At 37.7% G+C, this 26957-nt stretch overlaps 1 protein-coding gene across 1 annotated transcript in view; it reads right to left on the bottom strand.

Annotated features, from left to right (window-relative positions):
* Nucleotides 1-26957, bottom strand: part of pcca (propionyl-CoA carboxylase subunit alpha) — a 56286-nt gene that overhangs the window by 2836 nt on the left and 26493 nt on the right. The window contains exons 9-22 of the mRNA XM_036564835.1: nt 26561-26639; nt 24639-24741; nt 23949-24043; nt 23227-23377; nt 22272-22415; nt 21433-21507; nt 17951-18019; nt 17786-17861; nt 16471-16684; nt 13441-13543; nt 11290-11388; nt 10132-10185; nt 6862-7002; nt 3745-3822 (exon numbers count right to left, since the gene is read on the bottom strand). Of these exons, the coding sequence (XP_036420728.1) occupies nt 3745-3822; nt 6862-7002; nt 10132-10185; nt 11290-11388; nt 13441-13543; nt 16471-16684; nt 17786-17861; nt 17951-18019; nt 21433-21507; nt 22272-22415; nt 23227-23377; nt 23949-24043; nt 24639-24741; nt 26561-26639 (1481 nt within the window). The remainder of the gene's footprint in view (nt 1-3744; nt 3823-6861; nt 7003-10131; nt 10186-11289; nt 11389-13440; nt 13544-16470; nt 16685-17785; nt 17862-17950; nt 18020-21432; nt 21508-22271; nt 22416-23226; nt 23378-23948; nt 24044-24638; nt 24742-26560; nt 26640-26957) is intronic.

Consider the following 26957-nt stretch of genomic DNA (forward strand, 5'->3'; position numbering starts at 1 on the left):
CATCCTCTACAGCAGGGGTGTCAAACTCAACCCCTAAAGGGGCCATATTAAAAAATCTCAACAAATCTGTGGCCCAGAGAAAAAAAAATGTTTTTATTTCATTTTTCATCAATGTTGTGCTAAAACCCGAAGTGACCATTGTTTATTCAAAACATGCAAAAACTTCAGCAGTAAAATATAAGCACTTGTAGTAAACCTTGAAATATTACATGATTACTTGAAATATTCAAAATGTCCCCAGGAGCTCAGTCTTTTAAACCTACCTATTTGCTTAAACTAGACACCTGGCATCTTTTCTTTGCTGCAAGTTCATTAAGACTTGGGCTCAGTTTCTGAGCTGACGTTAAGTGTTTATACTGGTTGAACAGCAGCTGAAATGCAGCTAGTGTGGTTGGTGTAGGATTGAGGTGTAACCGCTGTCCCTTAGACTGCTGTTGGGGTAGGAGATTCAGAGCACGTTACGTTGCAGTGCATGCTGGGGACTGTAGTGCAGTGCAGTGTGAAATGAGCTAATATTAATAGAAAATTAAAATACGTTTGCGGGCCGGATAGGATTGTATCGCGGGCCTGATCTGGCCCGCGGGCCTTGTGTTTGACACACAGGCTCTACAGGAACCAAACTTAAAAATAGCATGCAAATTTGTTTCTACTTCTACTGAATCTTCTTCTAGAAAAGAATTATGCTGATACACTCTGAATAACCGTTTTAACCAACACACCATTCTTCTTAAATGAATATTTTAATTATTTGCCATCTCAAACTTATTAATATGTTAAGGTGATAAATAATAAACAGCAATACTACTTTTTCTAATAACACAACGCTTGTTTGACCCTTCAAATCACCTGTAGTTCCTGCCTGAAGCTCAGCTGCTCACACACTGTATGTTGCCACAAAGGAATCTGACTGCAGTCCTCTTGTTCAAATACGGTTTTAAAGGGCAAATACCATGATTATTACAGTCTCTTAACAAAAAAGATATTTCCAGCTACTGCCACGGTGAATTAAATCATCACTGGATTACCCTTCAGGTGCCGAGAGCTTTTACTGAACTAGGTTTTTAGCTATTGTTTCATTTTTATTCTTCTGTTCTTATTTATTTTAATGTTGCCAAGCTACTGTCTTACATCTGTTACTTCTTTATTTATTTTATTAATTATATTTTTATTTAGCCTTATTTTATCTTATTTATTAAGTTACTATATTGTTATAATTTTAATGGTGTATTGATTTTTTTTTATTTACTACTATGATTAGTATTTCTTTTTAGCATTTGTTATGTTTTTTTTTTTTTTTTACTATTTAACTTCTCAATCCCTGATCTCTGTTTTGGCTCGGCTACGTTGTAAATGAGGGTCTCCCTTAATGTACTTCGAGTTTAAATAAAGGTTGACTGGTTGAAATAAGTTTTAAGTAAGCAAAGCATGGTGCTGATGCCAAGCAATATCAGTAACATCTCTTGAAACAGGTCTTCAGGAGACCTGTGCAAAAATCGTCTTCTAGAGATATGAAAGCAAGAGGCTACAATGATTGAAGAACTGGAATATACACACTGGAGTTGGAATATATATATATATAAATTGAAAAACGGAAAAGACATGATTTTCATGTTCAGTTCATGTGAACTCATGAGTCCACACAATGAAAATAATGTTATAAAATAATCTCACTGAATTACTTAAAGCAACAAATACAAGCCAATGAAACTTATTTTTTTCCACTCATGTAACTATAACAAATATACTGCTTTTTAAATGGAAAAAGATAAATGTGATTAATCGCAATTAAGTATTTAACTCTTCCCAAATTGTAATACTTTTCATATCAGACCACAAGAATGCAGCCTTTGTCTGGCACTATGTAATTAGATTACACCTTTGTGCTAAAAAGCTTATTATAATTACATACTTACACTACTAAAATCTGATTGGCTGATGTTTGCCATGTTTGAAGCCATTGTAAAATACTCAATATATGCACACAAAACATTCTTTACTGCTGATTCTTTTGGTCTTTCATTCAAAATTTTAACAAAAATCTAACGTTTATTTGAGATAATGATTGAAAAAAAAATCCTAAATCTAATTAGAAAATCGGTGTGTGCCATAATTATTGGCACCCCTTCATTTAATACTTTGTGCATCCTCCTCTTGCAAAGATAACAGCTCTGACTCTTCTTCTATGATGCTTAATGAGACTGGAGAACACATGGCAAAGGATCTGAGACCATTCTTCAATACAGAACCTCTCCAGATCCTTCAGATTTCCAGGTCCACACTGTGGACTTTCCTCTTCAGCTCATCCCACAGGTTTCCTATGGGGTTTAGGTCAGGGGACGGGAGTGGCCAGGGTGAACCTTAATTCTGTAATTTTTGTATAACTGTGTCCACACCACACTTACCTCTGGTGTTTGTTACCAAAGACCTCTATTTTGGTCTTATCTGACCAGCCAAACAACTTGTGGTTACGTAGGTGGTGTTTGACTGTAGTTTGGGAGACATTCTGACCCCAAAACCTGACTAATGTCTACAATTCCCCAGCTGTTGTCATTGGACGTTCTTTGGCCACTCAAACCATTCTCCTCACTAATTGTGGGGTCAGTATAGACATATACGTCCTCTTCCTGGCAGATTCTTAACATCTCCAGTTGTTTAAACTTCTTAATTGATCCACCTGATAGTGGAAATGGGCATTTTTCAGCTGTTTAGCTATTTTCCTGTAGCCATCTCCTGATTTGTTAGACCAACCTTTTGTCTCACATCACTGCTGTTTCCTCCGGTCTTTCTCATGATGGATGACTGGAGGAGTTTGGTGTGTGTTTCTGTTCTCATATATATTCCCCAGTGAATCAGGATGTCATGGCTGACCTTTTAAGTGTTTCTAATCACTCAGGTGAACTTTAAAAGATAAAATATGAATGAGAATATACTTCAGTTAGATTTTACTCACAAGAATTCCTAGGGGTGCCAACAATTGTGGCACACACTGATTTAAGAAAAACATTTTCTTCATGACATGATTTTGTGTTTCCTTTTAATCATTATACCTTAGATAAAGGTAAGACTTGTACTAATATTATAAATGACAGATCAAAGGGATAATTAAGTAATTAAGATTACTTCACAGCTCATTATGCTCACGATTAACAGGGGTGCCAATATTTTTGAATGCACTGTATGATCAGCAATTCTGTATTAATGCATCAACTTCCTCTCCCTCCCTGCATCGCTCTACCCTCTCGCTCCCTGCCTCTTTCTTTATTGCTGTCTATCTCTGTCTTGCTCCCCTCTGTCTCTTTACTTGCATGCTCTCTGTCTCGCTCTCGGTTTCTTTCCCTGCTCGCTCTCCGTCTCGCTCCGTCTCACTCTCTCTTTCCCTTCTTGCTCTGTTTTTCCCCACGTTCTTCGTCTTGCTCTCTGTCTTTTTCCCTAATCACTCTCTCTCTTTCCTTCCTCACTCTTTCTCTTTCCCCCTCTGACTCTTCCTTTACTCTCTCTCTGTCCTTCCCCCCTCCGATTCTCTTTCTTTCTGTCTCGCTGTCTCTTACCCTAATCGCTCTCTGTCTCTTTCCTTACTGTCTCTCTCTCTCTGTCTCTCAGAGGGACTGCACTGTAGCTGGCATTTGGAAGAGTACATTCTTTATGTCATGGTGATTAATTGAGAGGAGTGGCAGTGAGGAGGATTATGTATCAAATGTGTGTGTGTGTGTGTGTGTGTGTGTGTGTGTGTGTGTGTGTGTTCACCTTGGCTGTTTTTGCAGCGGTCATGCTGTTCTGCATCTTCATGGCTTCAATCACACAAATCTCTTGTCCCTCTGCCACCTAAAACACACACAAGGACACATAAAATACACACACAACATATTATCTACGGTAACAAAACTGAAATGTATCTCTGAAATGTTTGGAGAAGGAAAAAAGTGTTCCTAACTTTAATGTACAGTCATGCAACACGACTTTAATCAAAGTAATTCTGGATCTTTTCTATTTCTATTGGTCTCTATCATTAAATGTCCACGCAATATAAAAGCAGCTAATGCAGTCAAATGACCAAAAATAAATCATTAATATATACAGTCGTACGCAAACAATTAGGTAACCCAGGTCACATTAGGTTTTGTTGATTTTCTAAGTGAAAATAAGTTACACATCCTCTACAGAGAACACACTTCCGTCCATTTTAATGCACAATTACTGTTTATTTGCTGAATTTGACATATATACGTTCCCTGTAGAGGATGTGTGAACTTATTTTCACTTAGAAACTCAACAAAATATGTAATCTGACCAGGTTCCCCCGACTTTTGTATATGACTGTATACGAGAGTCTAAAATGACTGATATGACTGCATACAGTGCATGTTTGTAGAGCGAGGCAGCGAGAGCAGCTTTGATGATTTCTGATGATTACTCTCCAGCAGAGAACTCCACAGGCCACACTCAATCAAATAAATGTCAGCCTTACATTTACTTCATCAATCAGGCTTTCTATTAGCCATATGGACGAAGAGCATTCTAATAGTCTCTGACAGGAAAAACATAAATGTGTGCGTGGGTGGGTTTTTGTATTTAAAGGGTGTAGAAGCTTCATGGGAGCACAGAGGTTGCACTGTATGTGTGTATAAACAGTATGTGTAGACTTTATACATTCTCTGGAAGTGTAACTATACAGCCTATTGTATTGTAGCAAGGCTCTTGGTTTGATACACGGAAGCATCAATGAATACACATTTTAGCATAATTAAAGAACAAAACACCTTTAGAGACTCTGTGCAATGACGCAGACAACATAGTGTGACACCATAGTGGGCCAATCACAGTCAGAGGGGTGTCTCAGAAGAAACAACAGTGTGATCAAGAGTTCTGTTCAGCAAGCAACGCACAGCACAGTACGAGCTCAAACCACTGTGACATTCTGGCCAAAAAGACCAGCACGTTGTTTTAGTTTGAAGTGGACTGCTGGCTTTACGTGTTAGATCAGGGCTGCAATGGCACGTCCAGTCATCTGCACAAACATCACCCAACATCCTATTTTCATTTTGTTTAGTGTTTCTATGCTGCCAAGAAACCAGTCAGAATGGATCAGGCTACACTCCACTCATTCTAATCCTAAGGTCTAAAATATTATATTTTATAACGTAAAATATTATATAATATAAAACTATACCTATATAACAATAACTTAAAGGTCAATTCCATCAGTTTTTCAAAATTTGGGCATAATGAAATGGTTAAGATGTGAACAAAGTCATTTAGAGTGGTTTAATGTGAAACAGTTGCTCCAGAGAAGCTTGCAGAGACAGAAATGTTATAGGAACCAGAAGTCACAGAGTTTTTGCATGAAACGGTTCTAAACACGCTGCCTCGCGCATGAGAGATTGTTTTACAATAGCTTTGAGAGAAAGTTTTGGCTTAAAACATTTTTTTTAAAAGCCACATACGGGAGAGAAGGGGAAATAGTCCCTAAAGGAAACTTTATTTTTCCCCAGATTTATAGCTATTATCATTATCAACATTACATACAAAAATATAAAAAGAAGACATGTGCAGGTTCATTGGTGGCTCTGGATAGCAAATATTTATATTTGTGGTGTAGACAATGTGACCCCTGGTTCCTATCAGCACCACTGTAAAGAAATTAGAGTCAGTAAGTTTCTCTACAATGAAACACATCAAACCACTCTGACTGACACTGTTTACATCTCTGAATTATGCTGACATTTTTGAAAATCAGTGGAATTCCCCTTCAACATATTAACCTATGGCTCATTTTTAGGAACTCCTTATTGTTGCTGTATGAAAAAAATGTATTAAATATAAAAAACACTTGTGAATTTTTGAAATCCACCCCTATCATGTAGACCAGCATTCAAACCATTATAATATGATTCCTATTCGGGCTGGGCAACATGACAGCATTTATCGTTATCATGATAAATTACATTACAATGTGCTTTTCTGAGCATACCGCGGACATCGTCAGCAGTCTATAAAATGAATGTCATTATAACTTTTTATTTTTTATTTTTAGTGGTTTTTTTTTAAATGTAGCCCTGCTGCTTCATCTTTGTCTGTTCCAAAAGATGTCAGAAAAAAAATATTGTGTATTGCCAAAAGTTAAGTATTATATCAAAAATGATGCAACAATAAAATTTAAATCCAGAATGCCTCGCATTTCAAAAGCCGTGATCAAATCTCGAGGTCAAAACTTGACAGAAAATGAAATTTAAATAGATAATTACATTGTAATTATAATTTCTAATTTCTTGTACCTAAAAAAAACACTTGAACTACTGAGTGAACTACTTGAACTACTAAATGTTTTTGAACTAAAACATTTAGAAGTGACTTTTAGCATCTACACTTTATTATTTACGTCTACACTGTATAAATTATTCTTAAAATAAAATTGCTAAAATGATGATCAAATTCCTAACATTTGAATGGTACTGTATGTGCATGTAATACAGCAATAAGTGAGAGAGCCCTTTAGTTGCAGTGAGTGTAAGCTGCATAAGAGAGAGGGCAATATTACTGGAAGAGGGCACAGGCTGGCTGTAATGTATTAAGTGGAGCCAGTCAGTCTGAGTCTGGCGTATGTATGACATATTTCCTTTCTGAATCAGCACTCTTTCAATCCAGTCTGACAGGCACACGCACTCCCTCTCACTGCATACATTATGAATGCAAACAGCAAAAACATGCACAATCATTACGTCAGAGGGAGCTGCTGTCAGTTAAATGCCATTATGCTGATGGGTTCAATTACACACACACACACACACACACACACACACACACACACACACACAGAGAGTTATGAATGGTGACCTCATCAGTGTGTCCTGTGCAGTTTCTCACCGTGTCTCCAGGTTTAACAGACACAGCCACCACTGTCCCCGGCATGGGTGACCTCAGGATGCTGCTGGTGTCTTCAGGAATCTTCTCTGGCATGTGTTTACTGAGAGATGCTGCCAGCTTACTCAGCACACGCACCTTAAACTGAACACGGGGGAGAGCACGTTAAAGTGACAGTTCAGAAAAATCTAATTTATACCGCAAATGTATCAATCAGCCAACACGTTTGGTGCCTGAAGTTTGGCTCTTCAGTTCTGTACTAGAGCTAATATAGCTAACTAGTAATAGATGCTTATGTACACCAATTAGCATCACGCAAACTGCATAAATAAATCAACACAAACTTGCTTTATACTGTGTTGAGCTGCCCAGTAATTTTAAACAGACGTGCTTAAGTAGTTTCTGACACTGTATGACATACTAAATTGACTTTTTTCCCCCTCTCTACCTCTAGATGGCAGCACAGCTCAAACACACATGCAGACCCACAGAGGTCTTATTTTCTTTTTTCTGCTCATGAGAGATGAGAGGCCTTTAACAAAGCTCAATCTAATTCTATTAGGCCAGGCCTGGCCCTCCACACACAGAGTGACTAAGTGAATGAAAGGCAGCTCAGTCAGCCCCTCTCTCTGTTTCACTCACTCGCTCGCACTCTGCGCCGAGGGCACGAGCCCTACTGCACTGAGTACAGTCATTAATGGAGAGCCATTAGCTTATAATAGGCTGCAGAGAGCTTTAGAGAGGCCTGGCCCCTAACCAGACTAATTACTGTAATGACACTATGAAGATACGGAGAGAGAGAGAGAGGGGGAGAGAGAGAGAGAGAGAGAGAGAGAGAGAGAGAGAGAGAGAGAGAGAGAGAGAAATAAAGCAACACAATAAAGCAAGGTAAAAAAAAAAGACAGCAAAAAGGAAAGCCTGAATAACAGAAATAAATATAAGCATGATACTAGATAGATAGATAGATAGATAGACAGATAGATAGACAGATAGATAGATAGATAGATAGATAGACAGGCAGAAAGACAGGCAGAAAGACTGGATGGACAAACAAAAAATCAGAATCTTTACACAGGGATAAACAGAGAGACAGAAAATGATTGTAGTGACCCTCACTTGATGATGTCATCCTCTAACAGTGGTAATTTTAGCTCAGAGTCAACGAGCAGAGGACACAGAGTGGTACTCGCTCATTAATCACATCTTATAGGAAACATCTGGAAGGTTCTTAACAGGGGAAGAACTCACTTTCCAGGAATTCAGTTAACCAAGTCCCATATCATCCTGAACCACAGGTAGCATGAGGTCAGAGGTTTAGTGACCCCCAGATGACCACTCTGTCACAGTTACTGCACTACAACTCTGGCAGGTACTCCGTATCCTTAATATCTTTGGCTTAGCACTAAGACAATCACTACACTGAGGCTAGCGCTTGGTAATACTGATCAAATTCACTATATATATATATATATAATATATATATATATATATATATATATATATATATGCTACCTATTTTGGACATACTTGTTTATATATATATACACACAAATGACAAATACTATAGTTAATGAGTAATATGGAAACAGCAGACTGCTATTTTATAGTAATTAGATAAGGAATATAAAGCACATCATCTAACATATGTTTGGCTAAAAACTGAAAAAGCAGTATAACAATGTCATTATCAGAGCATACCAGTGTGGACCACTAAAAGGGGGCGGGGGGGGTCGCACAAATTAAATTTTTAAACCAAAATAACTGGCCTACATTTATATCTTGGGACAGTATATCACGCTAAACTCAAGCACCTGTCACTTGGACTCACACTACAAAGACTTGAGACCTGACTTACATTATAGAAACTATTAGAGAGATTTGCCATTTATTTGCACTACAGACGTTTGAGACCATTTAAAATCCCACTATTTAGACTTGAAACATGACTTGGATTCACAATATAAAGAATTAAGACTTGACTTGGACTCACACTACAGAGAGCTGAAACTTTACTTGAACTTGGTAAACATCTCTAGTGTGTGTGTGTGTGTTATGAGAGCAGGCTACACATCCCAGTGAGAGACGCAATATAATACACATAGCACATACCTATGCCCTCACTCTAGACCAGTGAAGTCTCACACAGTCCAGGTGTCCGTAACACCACCACAAATCACCTCCGTGCCAGCTGTGTTGCCCCGTTCTCACCCAAAACAATAACCAGTATCAGCTTAAAGCTCAAACAAACAAGCAGCATTAAAAACACTCTGTACAGGAAGAGGAAGGAGGATCCACGCGCATCTCAGCATGCACTCCGCGCTTCAAACGCGCTGATAGCTATTCGTGGCCCTCAAAGCGCTAGCGTGCTAAAGACTGCCTCAGGAGTGGTTTCCGCCCATTCTGTGCTTTAAGTCACTAGAGCCGCGGATGCTAGCTCCTGTCCGGCTCCCCAGTGAGAGAGAGAGAGCCAGCAGAGATTTTTACAGTTTTTAGGGTTTCCCCTATTTCACCCCCCAAGGGCACTTTTGTGACCACCTGAAAAATGTATAGGTGCTTGTCCACCGGATGGTGCTGTTGTCACTCATCACATAAATCTAAATGCAGTGTAAGAGGTAAATCAGAAGATCGAGCTACTTCAGTGTTGCTAAGAGTGTTTGTATTTTGTCGCTGTCCATTCATTACTTTCAATGTAAGTTAATGTAAAGAGATTTTATTCCAAGCAATTTTGGAGAATTTACGTTGGTCCAGTCATCATGAAACGTCCACATAATGTAAAGGGCATCTGCCATGCTTGAATAACGTGGAAAATTAAAAATTAAAAAAAAATGGAGTTCTTTGGACAGTGATGATTTACTGTTAACACAGTAAAATAGATGGTCCGTTAGAAATCATATAATCGCCACACAATTGTGAGAGAACCTGCACACTTCCACAGGTACTACAGATCAATGGGAAATATACGAAAGTACTCATCCAGGGCACAAGTAGTGCTCATGCGCTGCTCTACCTGGCCAGAGCATTCCTGAACCATAAGACACTGCAATCAACCACAGGACAAACAGGAGAAACCACAGTGTGGCTAACTGACAAAAGTCTGTGACTGCAAGTTTTTGTCTCCTAAGTTATTACTTATGAAGGACTCTTGAAAGGACTGGATTACCATGGACATCCCTCAGTTTATAGTTGATATTCACACACAGGGGCTGAGGCAGCGAGGTCAGGTTTGGGGTGAATCAAGGCCAGGTTATGGTTTAATGATGAGGCTGAACTTACCGAAGTGCCCAGATACTGCAGAGTGATTTCCCCAGCAGAGTTACGGGACAGACACTGAAACCAGAAACAACAGACCAACCAGTTACAAAACACAAGTGATGTGAAGAGTGGAGGAGAAATAATCAGTACAGCGCAAAAGTCTCAGGCAGCTAAGCGCATTATTTAAAGTAGTTTCCATGCAGCTCAGCATGTTACTGCTTGTAAAATCACCATAAATCAACAGAAAGAATACAAATAAACATAAATATAGTAAAAAGTAACAAGAATTTTGCTTTTCAAAAAAGTAGTTGATATCTTGTGAGTAAGTTTGGTTCCAGATGTCTCCTCAACCTCCCCAGCCATCACACAGATTTGTTAAATTCCAAATTTTTCAGCTTCAGAAATGAAACAAACACACCACCACCCTCCAAGTGATCAGGAAGGTAAGTCTGTCAGGATCAGGACAGTGCACGCTGGTATGTTTCCCAGTAACACCTTTTCACATCTATCAGCCTAATAATTATGACTCATTTACTGCCATCGCCACTTTCACTGCAGGTTTTAGTACCATACTAAACCATTTAGTTCAGTGTTTTAATTAAAAAACATTCTTTGAAAAATACAATTACTAGAAATGATCTGACAAATTATGCGCTTTTTTAGTGCAGTAAATTAAAACTGTTTGCTGTTCAGGTTTATTTCCTAGCTGTGTGTAGGTTTATGCATCATCATCTTGTACTTGATAAACTCAGGCATAGACACAGTTTAACTGTACAGTAAACAGGCATTGTTCTTAAAGGAGGGGGGGTATTTCCCCCATCCCCTCCAATAAAATATAAACAGATAATTACAGTATATTATTTGCCATTTATAAATTCTTGTTTTTATTCCCAAAATACTTAAAATATTGAATAAAGCATACAATTTGTTGTGTTGTTTATAATATTTACATTTTCTAAACTTACTTCTCTCCTCCAACTTCCTTACACTTCTATAGTTAGGGTCTAGATTTGGCAGTATGCATTCATCCATCTTTGCAAATAAATATATCTCTGTGTATATTTTTCTAGTGGAAACATTGTTCTTAAAGACAGGCATTTTCCCCAATTTATCCCTACATAGTGCTTGAGAGAGAGACAGAGAGAGGGAGCGAGAGTTTGTGTGTGTGTGTGTGTTCACCTGAAGAACACTGTGGCTGCCGTTAATAGTAAGAGGCAGCAGTGTAGAGGCCAGATTCCACTCTCCAGACACCACCACTTTCTCTCCATCGATCTCCACCTACACAAACACACAGGGAAAAAGTGAGAGGGGTGAGCACACAGCAAGAAAATGAAATTCAGTACCAATCTGTCATCAGTGCTACTGAGTATTCTCACAGGTGCTTCATTCAGTGTGTTTGTGTGTGTGAGAGAGAGAACAGAGCAATGACAGACATCTGGTGTGAGTAACAGTCCACCTGATGCCTTTAAGGAAAACCAGGAATTGTGGTTTAAACCCAATCCCAGCCCATCTGTACCACACACTTCAAACACTTTCAACTCAGAAACACTTGTGTAAACAACAGTACAGATCATTGCCTGTCAGTGCGCATCTAAAGCCTCCAGGACCCCCCAACCTCCAGGACCTTAATGAAAGCAGGGGGTCGATTTTTGAAGAGGCGTCCTGGGGCAAAAAACACAGCCTGTCTGCATCAAACATCTAAGAGGAAAACGGCCAAGCTAGGAACAGAACCCATGAACATTCACTGGCATTCTAAAGTTTAGAATCCCCATTCAGAACTTTGGAATCACTGTTTGGAACTTTGGAATCACTGTTTAGAACTCTGGAATGACCATTCAGACTTTTGGAATCACTATACAGAACTTTGGAATGACCATTCAGAGCTTTGGAATCACTGTTTAGAACTTTGGAATGACCATTCAGACCTTTGGAATCACTGTTTAGAACTTTGGAATGACCATTCAGACTTTTGGAATCATTGTGTAGAACTTTGGAATGACCATTCAGACCTTTGGAATCACTGTTTAGAACTTTGGAATGACCATTCAGACTTTTGGAATCATTGTGTAGAACTTTGGAATGACCATTCAGACTTTTGGAATTACTATACAAAACTTTGGAATCACTGTTCAGAGCTTTGGAATGACCATTCAGACTTTGGAATCACTGTTCAGAGCTTTGGAATCACCGTTCATAACTTTGGAATGACCATTCAAACCTTCAGAAGCACTATCCAGAACTTTGGAACAACCATTCAGATCTTTGGAATCACTGTTCAGAGCTTTGGAATCACTGTTCATATCTTTGGAATGACCATTCAGATCTTTGGAATCACTGTTTAGAACTTTGGAATGACCATTCAGATCTCTGGAATCACTGTCCAGAACTTTGGAATCATTGTTCAGAACTTTGGGATGACCACTCAAACCTTTAGAATCACTAACCCAGTCTTAAGTTTGGCAGCATTGTTCAAAAGTTTAGGATAACCACTCAGAAGTCTGTATCATTACTAAAAAGAACTATTACTCAAATGTTCAAAATCATTATTCAGTCTGTTAAACATTATTCAAAAGATCGGAATCATTATTCAAAAGCTTGGTGTTATTATCCAAAAGTCTGGAATCACGGAAAAATTCAGAATCGTTACTCAAAAGTCTGTAATCATCTCTCAAAAGTTCAGAATCATTATTCAATTCATTATTCTATACACGCTTCTGAAATGACCAAGAAAGTGGCAGAACATCAGTAAAGTAACAGATCACAAAAGTGTAAGTCCACTCCCGTGAGATATAGCTGGTCTTTAATGGATCAAATTCATGCACCTTTAAACCTTCTTTAATTTGATTACACCAGCAGTGGGGAGCTGATCCCATATCACATGAGGACCCCTGAGGGTCCTTTCATCTCATAGCGATGTTCCACAGGTGTGCAAACAAATAGGAACTGACTGATGAGAGAGGGATACTGAAACAAGACAGAGAAAATACCTCTACAGTTACAATAAGTATGTATGTCAGGCATCACCCCTCATTTATTTGATATCCCGTCAAAATGGCCATAAAATACAAGTTATTAATTTTTCAGGTGGTATTTCTGAGGAGATCAAACATAACACACTTCAATCAGGAAAAGCAACAAAGGGTGGTCTCTGACTTTTACATACTCTTTATCTATCTTTTTAATTTAAAATTCTAAAATATTTTATTTGCTTATTTTATTTTGTTTTAATATTCTCAACTGTTGTAACCCTACTGTACCCTTATACGTGCAGCCTATTAACCGCTGAACAGAACTGAATTCTCGAAGTCACATGTGGGACTGTTCACTCACAGTGTAGCTGCTTCCAGAGCGGGACACACCCAGCATGTGAACTCCTTTATCCAACTCCACACACAGCTCCCAGCAGCTCCGCTCCTGAGGAACGCTAGCCACTCTGAGGAGAAAGAAATCAAATCACAAGAATATTTACATGCAAAATAATAAGCTGAAGAACTTCAAACAGTTTTTAAGCACATCAACGCTGGGGCACAATAAATGAAACACTGGGCACATAAACATGACCATGTTCGGGGAACAACATGAGCTGACTAACATAGATGCACTACTGTTCAAAAGCTTGAAATAGCTAATTTCAATAATATAAAAACAACTTTTTTGCTGAGGAACACATAAGGCGATGTTAATATGATCAGTCCTCTGCATCACCATAAATTTTGTTCCCATTTTACTTGGAGAGCCCCCAACAGTTTTTCTGTAGACGTTCAAATATCTAAACTGGCTGGTGACCCTTAATTGATTCTCCACAGTGTTAGGGTTACGATTAGACCACGGTTAGGTTCAGGACCTCAATGAGGGTTCGGATTAGGTTTAAGGGCAGGGGTAGACAAATTTAAGGTGAATTTAAGAGATATTTAGTTGAATATAATTTAAACGTAAGACAAGCATCTACAAAGCTATTATTTGTTACCCATACATTAAAATACGATTAGTACATATAAAAATAAGCACACATACGTTATAGAGAACAAAGTTCTGCATAATTTAATGCACAATTTACTTACTGAATTTAACATATGGGGGAAAAAACTAAACATAAAATTGGTCACATTATATTTTGCTGTATTTTTTTAAATATGTTAAACTCAGAAAGAAATTGTGCAGTAAAATGTCCAGAAATTGCATTTTAGTTTGTTCCCATGTACTTATTTCTACTTTTGTATACCACTGCATACAAAGCAACGAAAATCATTAAGACTGCAAACTTTTGAGGGCTTGTGGGTAACAGCTCTTTTCCAGATGCAGGAGAGTGCAGCTTTCACTTGTTTATCTCCATAACAAAAGGTGACATGCAAAAAGCAGTTTCAAAAACACTGTTTCTCCCTTCGCTAATCCTTCCTCCACAACTTCCTGCTTAAAGAACAGCAACCCTGCTGATGCTGCACACATGTGGCTCTACAGCACACTCACTCACACACACAGGGTCTAGATTGATTGACAGCTCCTCTGTTACCAGACCTAAAGTAAATCAATTAGTGGGAAGAGAGTTTCGTCCACTATGGTGGGCTGCAGTCACTACAAAGAAACACACACAGTCATGAATAACTTTAGAAAACGATCAAAAGTGAGAGAGAGAAAGGGGTGGGGGGGGGGTGTTTAGACAGATGGCTTGTTTGGGGAGTGTGTTGCCTCAGATATAAATGCTCAGTCCTTTTAGAATAATCAAACTGTCTACTCTAGACCAGTTAGTAGATATCATTTCAACTCTGGTGGAGGTGTCGGGGAGGGGGGACACACTGCTTGTCCCACTCAACCCATCATATGATCAGTGCTTTTCTGCTTATTTATGCTAAATATTATTACTTAGTATACATTTAGATGTAAAAGCTTTGCTCTGAGTTTGATCAACTAATTAGCTAAACAAAAGTTTGACAAGAAATCTGCTAGACCTACTAAACAGCTAAGAGACACAGCTTTTATCTGTTTTTAAACCAGGGGAGGCCTAAAACGTGAAGCAGCTAATGAGCTGGCAGTGTCTTACATTATCAGTGTCTGCTCAGTTTACCTTGCTTTAAATACTCTCGTCATTCTCAAGCATTAGTAAAGTGGAGTTAGCTCAGTCACGGTTGTTTAAAAGCAATATCATTGTAAAATAATTAAAACATTAACAATAATATTTTCAGCCAACCAAAAGGAAATCCAACCATATTGTTAAAAAGCTCCACAGACGAGCTAACAGATTAGCTTAAGTAGCTAAAAAACTCAGCGAAGCTTTAAACCCTGTACCTTCTTTCAATAAGGCAAATATTTAAATTAACACAAAAGGTAACAATTCAAGAAGTTTTTTTCAGTAAAGGACTTATTTGAGTTTTCTTCAATAATATTTGCACTTGTATTCAAGTGAATTATCACTGTATCAGTACTCTTATACTGTTCTAGAGACTGTCACTAGCCACGTTTACATGCAGCCTGATAATCTGTTACTAATCCGACTAATAGCTCAATCAGAATAGGATACGTCCACGTATACACCTCAGCCAGAATAGACTAGTCCGATTGAGGCCATTCAAAATACAATACTGACTGAGCGAGGTGGTTAATCCTGTAAATAATCCGTTAAATAGAAGAATAATAGGTGTGTAAACGCCTGTATCTGATTACATTCCCATATGAAAGTTTAAGTACGTTCTGTGCACGTATGTTTGCGTCATGGCGAAAGATTATGATGTCCAACACAGCAAAAGCAGAAACTGGTCCTGTAGAGGAGACGAAGTTTATGCTTTGATCTTTAAAAGCAGAGATGGGACGGACGTCCAGCTTGTGTGTCTTAGAACATGACTTCTTCCTCTCGCCGCTTCCTTAATAAGTACATGCGAAGTACGTTTTCCTGAGTCTGACATCATTTTAAAGCGATTAAAAGCACAAACACTGCTTACTGCTGCTCGTCTCTGACTCGACTCACGCGATTCTCGTTGCCATGGTAACGTGTACACTAAGTGGTACTCTACGCACGCACATAATTTTGGATCGGATTTCTTGTGGTGTGCACATAAACTGAGATTTTGAATCAGACCGTTGAGTAGAGTGAGCATATAAAACCTCAGTATTAATCTGTAATCTGTAACACAGCCACTTACATTAGAGTATCAGAGCTCTTACTTAAGTAGAGATCCTTAGTGAACCACTGCTAACTTATCTTCTCTAGTTTTCATTCACTAACAGCCACATTAGCACTCTTGTGCTCCGAAAAGGCTTCTCGACGTGCAATACGCAACATCTAAACCTACAGGCTCAAGCCCTCTGTAGTGGACTTCACAGGGAGTGGGGAGTTATCTGGAATCAAACCCCTTTCATCTCACTGACCTCTGAGGTCCCAGAAACCTCTGTGATCGGAGCTGAGCAGCCACGTAGAGAGCAGCGGCCGCTGCCAGGAGCTCACGCTGCTCCCCGGTCGACAGCAAGTGACCTTTGAACCCTTCGGGGTAAACCTCAGGGAGGAAGTTGGTGCTGATATCACCGGAGATGAAACGAGGGTGGACGATGATCTCCCTCAGGAGAGGAATGTTATGGGTGACGCCTAAAAGAGAGAGAGAGAAAGAGTGAGATAGAGGGAGAGAGAGCAGGCAAAACACTGTAAATGTATGAAATCACATCATTATGCTAGCACTGCCCAGCTCCACAGCTTCCAAACGAATTAGTAGGAAGCTGTAGGGATGCTGTGGTGATAAAGTGCCACACAATCTGCCAATACTTCAGCAAGAAATTATGTGGATGGGGTGGCTGGAAGTATTAACCAATCTATACATATACAATTTGTAGATATGAACCAGTATATAACACAGGAATGCACTGCAATCAGCACCACAGTGGGGTGGCACAGCGCAGAAACAGCATGGTTCATCCGTCTGGTTTAAAACTGTCTCTAACCTAGCTGTGATGAGATACGTGGTTGTAACAGTGAGTGAGAACTTTTCGAAGTGTACAGAATGACAAACAGAAATGTAGATAAGTCTAAAATAAAAAATGACTGAGAAAGCGGTATAACACTTAGAAATAAGTCATAATAAAATTAACATGCAGAATATTTGAAAAGGGGTTTTTGAAATTGGATAACAAAAAATAATTTACACAGAGATTCTTAATTTTTTTTATTTAATAACTTATTTTTGTTCCCAAAACTCATTTATACATATGCAAGAGTTTGGGTGCCAGTGGTCAGATTATGATGATGAATGATTTGCTGTGAAAATAAGTCAGACATCCTCTAAAGAGAACACGCTTCTGCACATTTTAATATACAATTACCGTGTATTAGCAGAATTTGACAAAATGGAAAAAACAATAAAACATAATGTGGTCTATGCAAAAATTATGACGTTTTATACTTTTAAATTTTATATTTGTTTTATTTTTTCCCCAATATGTTAAACTCAGTAATCAATCAATCAGTGCACTGCAATTAGCAGAAATGCTTTATTTAACTTTGGCGTTTTACCTTATTTTACCTTAGAAAATCAACAAAACGTAATTGATGATGGGTGTTCAAACTTTAGTGTTAAGTGTTTGATTTACAGGCCTAATATTTAAATGTTACCGTATACGTTATTACTGTATATAAAATAAAAACATTATGTAGCATTTTTAGGTTTATTGTGTCCATGTATGAGTCGTTCGTTACCTCTAATGACGTAGTTATCAAGAGCATCTTCCATTTTCCTCAGCGCCTCAGCTCGCGTGGATCCATAAGTCACCAACTACACCATACATGAATTAGTTAATCAGCTCATCAACCAATAAAACTAATCAACGCACCACTGAAAGCCAATAAAACACTTCTGCTTACTTTGGAGATCATGGGGTCATAGTAGATGCTGATGTCACTTCCTTCTTGAATACCACTGTCCACTCTCACCTGGAGAAGAAACGTGAAAGAGAGAGGAAGTTAAATCTCACCATCAAGTTCACCAACCAGGACAGAGTTGAAGATGAAAGTACACTGTGCTAACATCAGTGATAAGGCTTTGCAGTGATGTCATCATTACATCACACTGTTTAATCTAGACATAGTTATCATTTGAAAGTTAGAACCATCTCTGAGACATTATACTCTCCGGTTAACAACCAATAGGATCGAAAAAAGTTTATTGAAATGTGGTCAACATAATGCAAACCAGCATCAAAAGGAAGAAAAGGGATGTATTATCATTTTACTTAATAATAAAATTAAGTTTATTATCCATTTATTTTTTAACAATGATTTATGTTTTACAAGTTCAGTTTCATTTCAGATTATTTAGCACATTTTACAAATTATTTTAGTTCAAATTACATACTAGATTGTAAAGATTGTCCCAACTCGTACTACAGCACTCAAACTAACAACTAGTTAAATCAAAACACCATATTTCAGAAAAAAAACCTTAGTGACCATCTCAGATTTGCTTTAAAGGACTTTTATATTTTCTCTGTTTTTACTTTTTCCTATGAGGTTCACTCACGATGTTTGTGTGGGTTTATGTACCAAGAATATTTGTCATTTTTCACCATAATTTTTTTTTATTTCAGACCTCTCTTTATCTTTTAGAATTAAACAGGCTGTTATATTGTTACTGTTATAGCGGCTTTAAGATATGCAAATAAACTCAGTTCTGATTGGGTATCCTGTATTGCACCTCATTCAAAAAGCAGTCCTGGGCTCCTTACAATTTTGTTGTTAGTGGGTGGAGCTTCCCTGCTGCAACAATGTTTATGAATCTCATAAAAGTAAAATGAGGAAAGGAAAATGTAATAAATTCTGAAATAAAGTAATTACGCTAAAAAAATACAGAAGTTACAGAAGTTTCAGGCTTGTATCTTCCTCAGTTTCAGAGACTCTGAGCCTTTAAAACGAGGCCGTGATCTTTATTTTTGCCTTAAAATCAGTGTTGAGGAAAGTGGAGCAAATATTGACAAGTTATTATTTCTGAACTGTTGATGCTCGATGCATGAAATGTTCACAGATTGGTCTTTGGTTTAAGGTGTATATCTCGAAGTTTACAGGGCACAATGACACTATTTGCTCTAACTACTAAGCAGATCTGAGACGGTCAGCTGAGAGGCCTTTGGAGGTTCCACATGATCATATATGGTGATGCTGCCCTTCTCTAATGTTAAGTACATACGCATGCATCTATTCTGGCTTAATACATAGAACAACAAACAGATGAGAAAGACAATAGCAGTTTTTAAAGCTGGTCTATTTTGGGCTAGGAAGAAACATACTGCCATAATATGACACTACTATAAAGGACTGGAAAAACACTATTATAAACAGCCAGCAGACGCTCTGATCTATTGATCCTGGATATAAAGGGCAGAAGATGAGTGTAAATATCCTTAGTGCTGTTTGCTTTCTTTACACAGATGAAAGGCTTCGCTACAATAGGATCACCATTTAACGTCCTGTTTTTTACTTCCTGATGCGGTTTCACTGTTGATATCTTTCTCTTTGTCGGAGGTATCTCTCTCACACACAGTCAAAATAAATACTTTAATATTTAGTAACACAGACAAATGCAGATGTGCTTAACCACACTACGGCCTCAGCTACAGCATCAATAACGTATTTACTCTAGAGGCAGGAAAGCAGTTAAAAAAAAAATAAATGCATAAAAATAAAGAAACACCCATAGGCTCGGGACACAAACCCAGAACATGCATGCGCACACACACACATAGTATCAAACACTGAATCGCTTCTCAGAAGTTTACAACAAATGCTGTCAATAATACAAAAGAATTTGGTTGATTATTTAAATATGATACAAAAGATTTCCAAAATAATTTGGAAGAAGATAGAAGATAATTCAGAAATGTTTGAGGTGTCCAGCACAGGGCTGTCAAACGATTAAATAAAGAATACTGATTGATCTCTTTCTTTTGTGTTGTTAAATCTGATTAATTGCATTCCCGGCTGGAAAACTCCTTATAACTTCAATGTTAATGAGTGGAGCTAATCTGTCACTGGCTAAATAGGCACAAATATACACAAGTGTGTTGCTTTTCATAGCATGATAAAAAAGTACTGAATAGGCCTTTTTGGAAGTCCATATATGTACTGCATGGACTTGGGAGTGAAAAGTACATTTCAAAACTTTAACAATGTTTACAAACTGATCTCAAATAGGTGAGGAAATATAATACATTTCAGAAAAAATGTCATTGTGCCCAATAGACAGTAACAGAAGTTTTAGGCTTGTGTCTTCATCAGTTTCTGAGGTATAGATTAAAATAATGAATATTGATTGTTTTGCGTAGTTAATCACAGTTAATTGCATTTGTCTTGTTTTCCCATTTTAAAAGCTTTTGTAAAAGCTTTGTTATATCTGTGTGAGTGAACCATTGCAGTCACACAAACCTGCATGAACGTGAAAATCACCTGCTTTTCTTAGAGTGAACACACTTTCTGATTTTCATTAAGAGTGGCTGCGTGTTCCACCCAGTGACCAATACAGACACACACTCCTCCGAGGTTGTAGCCTCTTGCTGTCATTCATACAGCTCCTCCACTTTCCTACTGCTTTTTTTATTCGCTGTACATTGATTTATCTGCTGAGGGCGTCCTGCAGTGCTAACGTTACCGGTATTACTGATATTGGTGCATCACCAGTGTGTTTTGCTTGTAAATAATACTTCAGACTCAACATTCTCTGGTGAAACATAAATTCACAGCATTGCAAACAAATAGAAACAACATATTCTATTAATAACTGGTCTTGCCAAGAGAGCCATCAATAGAACTTGCCATTTAATAAATTTACTTGAACAAGTGCGCTGCAGTCATGGAGTCATAGCTACAGCGCATGAGCAGCTGGGTTTCAGCCTAGAACTACAGATGGCTTGAAACTAGGAAAAAGTGTGAATGGCTTTGAAAATTTTAGCATGTTTATGCATTATTAACACATTAACTTTGTCACCACTGATCCAGGATGATGAGTTACTAAATAAAACATCAAAATCTATTAGTATAGTAATAGTAATAGTGTAGTAATCGATTCTAAACTTCTGAGAAGTTGAGTGTACAGCTTAAAACCGTGATGGTTAAGTGGGACGTATAATGACAAGAATTCTCAGAGAATCATTATTTATTAACAAAGGGTTTCTGATCCCAGTATCAGTCAAACTCAGGCACTGTAAACAGAATAAAGGTTCTGCTAAGAAATCACTAACTAGATGTGTAGAAAAAAGTCAAAGATGCCAATGACAATATATCTCTCTTTTTCTCGTTCTTTCTCTCTCTCCTCCTTTTTTCTCTTTTCTCTCTCTCTCAACAGTTTGAATACTCACTCCATCCAGGTTTACAGGTTCCTCATACTGAGAGAGCCGACCGATGGAAGGAAGACCAAACGACTTATAGGGGTCCTGAAAAGAAGAATGAATGAAAGAAAGAGATAAAGAAGGAAAACAATAAAGAGAAGGAAAGAAAACCAGAGAAAAGGTAAGAAATTGCAAAGGAAAGAAAAGGAAAAAAAAGAAGACGAGGCAATGAGAGAAGACGAAGAGATACGGAGATAAAAACACAGTCAGACAGAGCAGAAACATTATCTCCACCAATAAACCAGGAGACAAGAGATCAAGTGCTCGTCCCCAGAGTGTAGATCAACAAACGACCAGACATATACACCAAAGCAGAGTAGATGTAAAATAATGAAACAACTAATTCAAGCAATTTAAATGAATTAAAAACTTCTGTTATTAACCTTTATAACAGAAGTTGTTAATTATAACTTTATTATTTTAATAACTTTTTATTCAGGACCGATTAAGTACAATTACGTATTTACACTACATGTCCAAAAGTATCCAGACACTCCTTCTACTTACTGAATTGAGCTACTTTAAAGGTGCACCCATTGCTGACATGTTCAATTCAAGCATTGCTAAAAGAAAAGGACACTCTGGAGCAGCAGCACATGAGCCTAAGTTCACCATGCCAAAAGCTAAATGTCAGCTAGAGGGGTATAAAGCCCCCCAGCACTGGGCTGTGGAGCAGTGGAACTGTGTTCTCTGAAGTGATGGAGCTCCATCCAATATCTCTGAGTATTCTCTTTGATTTTTCAGATGCATTTGATAAGGTGGGGCCTGCTGGTTCTCAGCTGTTTGAGTATTTTTATTTGTTTGGTTACCTCAGCATAGACTCTGCTCTCTATAGCCCACCCATTGATAGGGATGTCTTCCTGTTTGTGCAGGAGCTTGTAACCCTTAGCAACACGGATCATCTGCTGGACCAAGTCCAACCCTGTGATGCACTCTGTGATGGGGTGCTCCACCTGAGAGAGAACACACAGATTTATAATAGTCACTAAAACAAGTCCATCCACTAACGGCTAGCTATAGGTGCATTATTTGCACACGTGCATGTGCAAACCAAAGAAAAACAAACAAACAAACAAAAAAAAACAAAACTGGCGCTTTTCTCTGAGCACGCGTTGGCAAAAGTTAGCAAACATTAGAAGTCAAATAAAATAGTGTTGCATCTTTGCCATTTGAAACATCAGGCATTGTGTGCAGGACTGGTCATCACCCAATATTTATAATGTATATACAATCTTAATATTACTGTAAAACCTTATGTCTGGTACTGTATTGTCCATAACTGTAACAGAACACAGTTACCGTTTTTGTAACATAATAACATAACATTGTTACACGTGTTCTGCTACTAGGCAAGTCTGTTTTTTTTGTGCTGGGCGACACTGCAAAAATTCATATAATGAGACACAATATGTATTATGATATTTTGACACACAGACACAATGCATTACTAATGCACATTAAAAAAACACAAAACTGAGTACAATGACTTTTACTCCACATTTCACATTCCATACTGCACTAAATCAAAATAAACAGGACTAATGATGCTGTCTTTTTAATGAAACATTGAGTTGTTCTGTGTTCTTTAAATGCTGGTGATATTCACGATGTGTTAATTACAAAAACAAAAGTTATCACAATAACGATAAAATATTGACGTATGACAACTCTATGTCTGGTCTGTATGGGTTGACTGATGAAGTACTGTCGTTAAGGTGGTGTACAAAGTGTGTAAACAGTCTCTGAACACACACACACACTCACCTGTAAGCGTGTGTTCATCTCCAGGAAGTAGAAGTTTTTCTTTGAGTCGACGAGGAACTCGACGGTTCCAGCTGAAGAGTATTTAACGGCTTTAGCCAAAGAAACGGCCTGCTCACCCATCGCCCGCCGAGTCACTGGGTCCAAAAACGTGCTACACACAAACACACACACAAAAAGGGAGTTAGACACGGTTAAAAACTCACGTCATCATGTTTTTACTTTTCTCTTCTATATTTTATCTGTCAAATGAATTGTACAGAATTTTATATAACTTCCTATACACACACACACACACACACACACACATCTTGTCCATTCATTTGAAGTAACTTAATTTTCTATCACTTCAAGTTAGACATATTTAGAAACTTCCTCTCATAATTACTTATATTTATTTATCTCTCATAAATTTGTCTATTAATTTGATTGCATTCATTTTTCACTTTACAACATATCTAATCTAAAACACCCCCATCATATATTTACTTATCTGTAATAACCTAATTTACCTAATCATTTAATTTAGCTCAATTTTCCATCAGTTTATATGGCTTCCTATCTTTTATAATGTGATTGTACCATTAAGAGTCCTGAGGGACACAAACCATTTAGTATCTGCCAGATTAATGAACTGATAAAATACTGTAATGGTCTGCGTTCCTCAAGACTTTAATGCCACAATTACATCTTTCTTCTGCTCTTATCCACATCTTTTTGCACACCTGGGCGCCTCTTCCACCACCTTCTGGTTTCGCCTCTGGATGGAACACTCCCTCTCGTTCAGCCACAGAGCATTACCGTGCTTATCAGCTAATACCTGCACACACACACACACACACACACACACACACACACACACACACACAAAATAACACTATCATTAAAATCAGCGTAATAGAAAATTGCACACTACAAAAGGGATTCCCAGAACGTGCTTTTGACTCCTGCTGGAAGCTGTTCTTTCACATTTACACATAAATGTTTTACACTTTTACACCTATATCAGCTCCCTTTACCCAAGCCTTAATAATCTGCTGAGTGAAAAAATAAACACAAAATATAAAATGTGTCATAACTTTTGCACAGGCCACATCTTATGTTTTGCTTTTTACCCCATATGTGGAATTCAGCAAATAAAAAGTAACTGTGCATTAATGTGCTCACTGAAGACGATGTGTTTCACTAAGAGAATTATCAAAACACGGGACCAGAGCGCCCGGACTTGTGCATACGTTTGTGCTGTATCTGTGTCTGAATTCTCATCCTAACTCTAACGCAGTTGATAATCAACAGTATTTCCACACAGTTTAACCAATTGAGCATTTGTAGATAAGCTGTAGGGGAGCAAACTATGACTGAAAATTCTATTAATACGGCTCTACTTTCTCAAGCAGTTACTCAATTAAGCTCACCTGGATCTCGATGTGTCTGGGGTTATCAATGTATTTCTCAATAAGTAGCCGATCATCCCCAAAACTGGATGCTGCCTCTTGTGAGGAGAAACGAAAGCCTTCCCTAAAGAGACCAAAAAAAAAATTTACAAGCAGAAGTTTCCAAGCTGTTACAACTGATCAGAAAGTTAAATAAATAACTATTCAGAGGGACAGTTCAGTCAAATATGCACAATTTTTAACTTAATGTTAAAATTAAAAATATATTATTTTTTAGCTACATTAGCCTTGTAGCTCCAGTGCAAACCTAAAGAAGCAGACAGCAGACTAACTACATTGTTGGTTAGGGGGAAATTTTGTAAAATGATTTGTGTTAAGAGTTTTAGCCAAACTGTTGCTTTACTGATCTTGAACAGGTCTTGGGGATTTATTGTCTGGATGGTGATTAGTTTTCAGTTCTAAACAATTATCCATGATATAATACTTATAAAACAGTCATGCTCTTGTTGCCAAGCAGCTTGTTTTTAGTCTTTATATCGTACTTTGAGTTCTTTACTAGAGAAATTATAAAGGAGGAGGCGACAATTCACTGGTTGCAAAATGAACAGTAAATGCTCGGAAAGCTCAACATGGTGTCTTTTAATGGAGAAATTCTCACCCGTCAATAAAAAGAGCCAATTAGATTGCAGATAAAGCGGCAAGCCAGAAAAGCCCCCGAGTCATTTACAGAGAGCCACGCATGCTCAGTAGCCAGAACAAAAGAAGGGAAAAAACACACACAATTTTTACATTATTTGATACAAACATTACAAAATACTTATGCAATTTTGTCACATTTTATCGGTTATTTTTAATATGTTTTTAAAACATTAATGTGGCTTTCAGGTTTGGTTTTAGAGGTCTCTCTCCATTCTAACAAACAGGAGCTTGGTCTTGTATGACCGGACTGGTGCTGCCAAGATGGCCACCATATTTTGGCTTTAATTGTGGTATTATTAATAGCAATATCACAACTGTATAAATGCTAATTAAATACCATCTGAGAGGCTGTGATTTTGTTCACACAGTATATAATCAGTATATAAAGTATATGAATTTGCTATTCATTTTATCAGTGCCACCCTGTCCTAATCTTAAGTGAGACTGAGGAGGACAAACTGAGTACTGACTGCATGACTGATCTCAGAGACAACTGTGTGTTCTAACTGGCTCAGTTCCTCAGACTGCCTGCTCTGATTGGTCAGTTGGCAGGGGCTGGTAAAGTGAATTGGGGGGTGTTGACATGGTGTTAGTGACAAAGCTCTTTTGCTTATCAGATAAAATCTCTTTCGTCTCTTCTCACTCCTGCACTTTCACACTGTCTTGGCTCAGTTTGTGATGAACCCAATTACAACTCAAACAAAGGCACCACTTCACTCCAGAGATAAGGACGGCAATTAGAAGCAACCTCCTTCAGCATTTTATCAACAAGAAAGAGACGACAGAAGATACAGAAACTGACAACAGATCACAGAGATATAAAGAAATACTGATTTATTTTTATATGTTTCATATACAGTATATTACAGTATAACATATATAATAATAATGTATTTTTAGTTTTTTTTGTTGGACTACAACAATATCTATTGTATTACATTGTATACAAGTATACAATACATATGTATATATATTGCATCTTATTTTAGCTTTTTTTATTTTTGCTGGACTACAATGTCATAACTACTCATTTTATCATTTAATAATATCATTCCAAATATATACATGTTGTATATCCATTTGTAACACTTTTGGATATAAAAAGGTTTTTGGAAAGAATAACAACTGACATTATTGGAAAACACATTTTTATTTATCTAATAATGGTGATGATCATAACATAAATCTAACAAAAATAAATATAATAGAAAATTGTTGGATGTGGTTTATGATGTGTCTCTCACCTGGTCTCCTCTTCATTCCAGGCGATCCTCATGCCTTTTCCTCCACCACCGGCTGATGCTTTGATCATAACAGGATAACCTGCCATAGACATCCAACAAACAAGGTTTAAAAGCATAATACCGCAGAGAGAACACTAAGGGTCTGTATGTGGCCCACACTTCAATTTCTGATGCTCATAAGTATGTAATTTACATATTAGTTCCATAGTAGTTACTGAATGTCTCATCGCAGTTGTAGTCTGCAGCTAGTGGAGATCAGCTGGCATGACTGTGTCTGTATAATTCTAACAGGCCAGTCTCCCACTTTTTATCATTTCTGAGGTATGAACTCCTTTAAAGATCTTTTTTTATTGTAGTTCAGGGGGACACTGACCACAGATCAGCTCAAAACAGAAGC

The sequence above is a fragment of the Colossoma macropomum genome, unplaced genomic scaffold, assembly GCF_904425465.1.
Source record: "Colossoma macropomum unplaced genomic scaffold, Colossoma_macropomum, whole genome shotgun sequence".
Classification (NCBI taxonomy): Eukaryota; Metazoa; Chordata; class Actinopteri; order Characiformes; family Serrasalmidae; genus Colossoma; species Colossoma macropomum.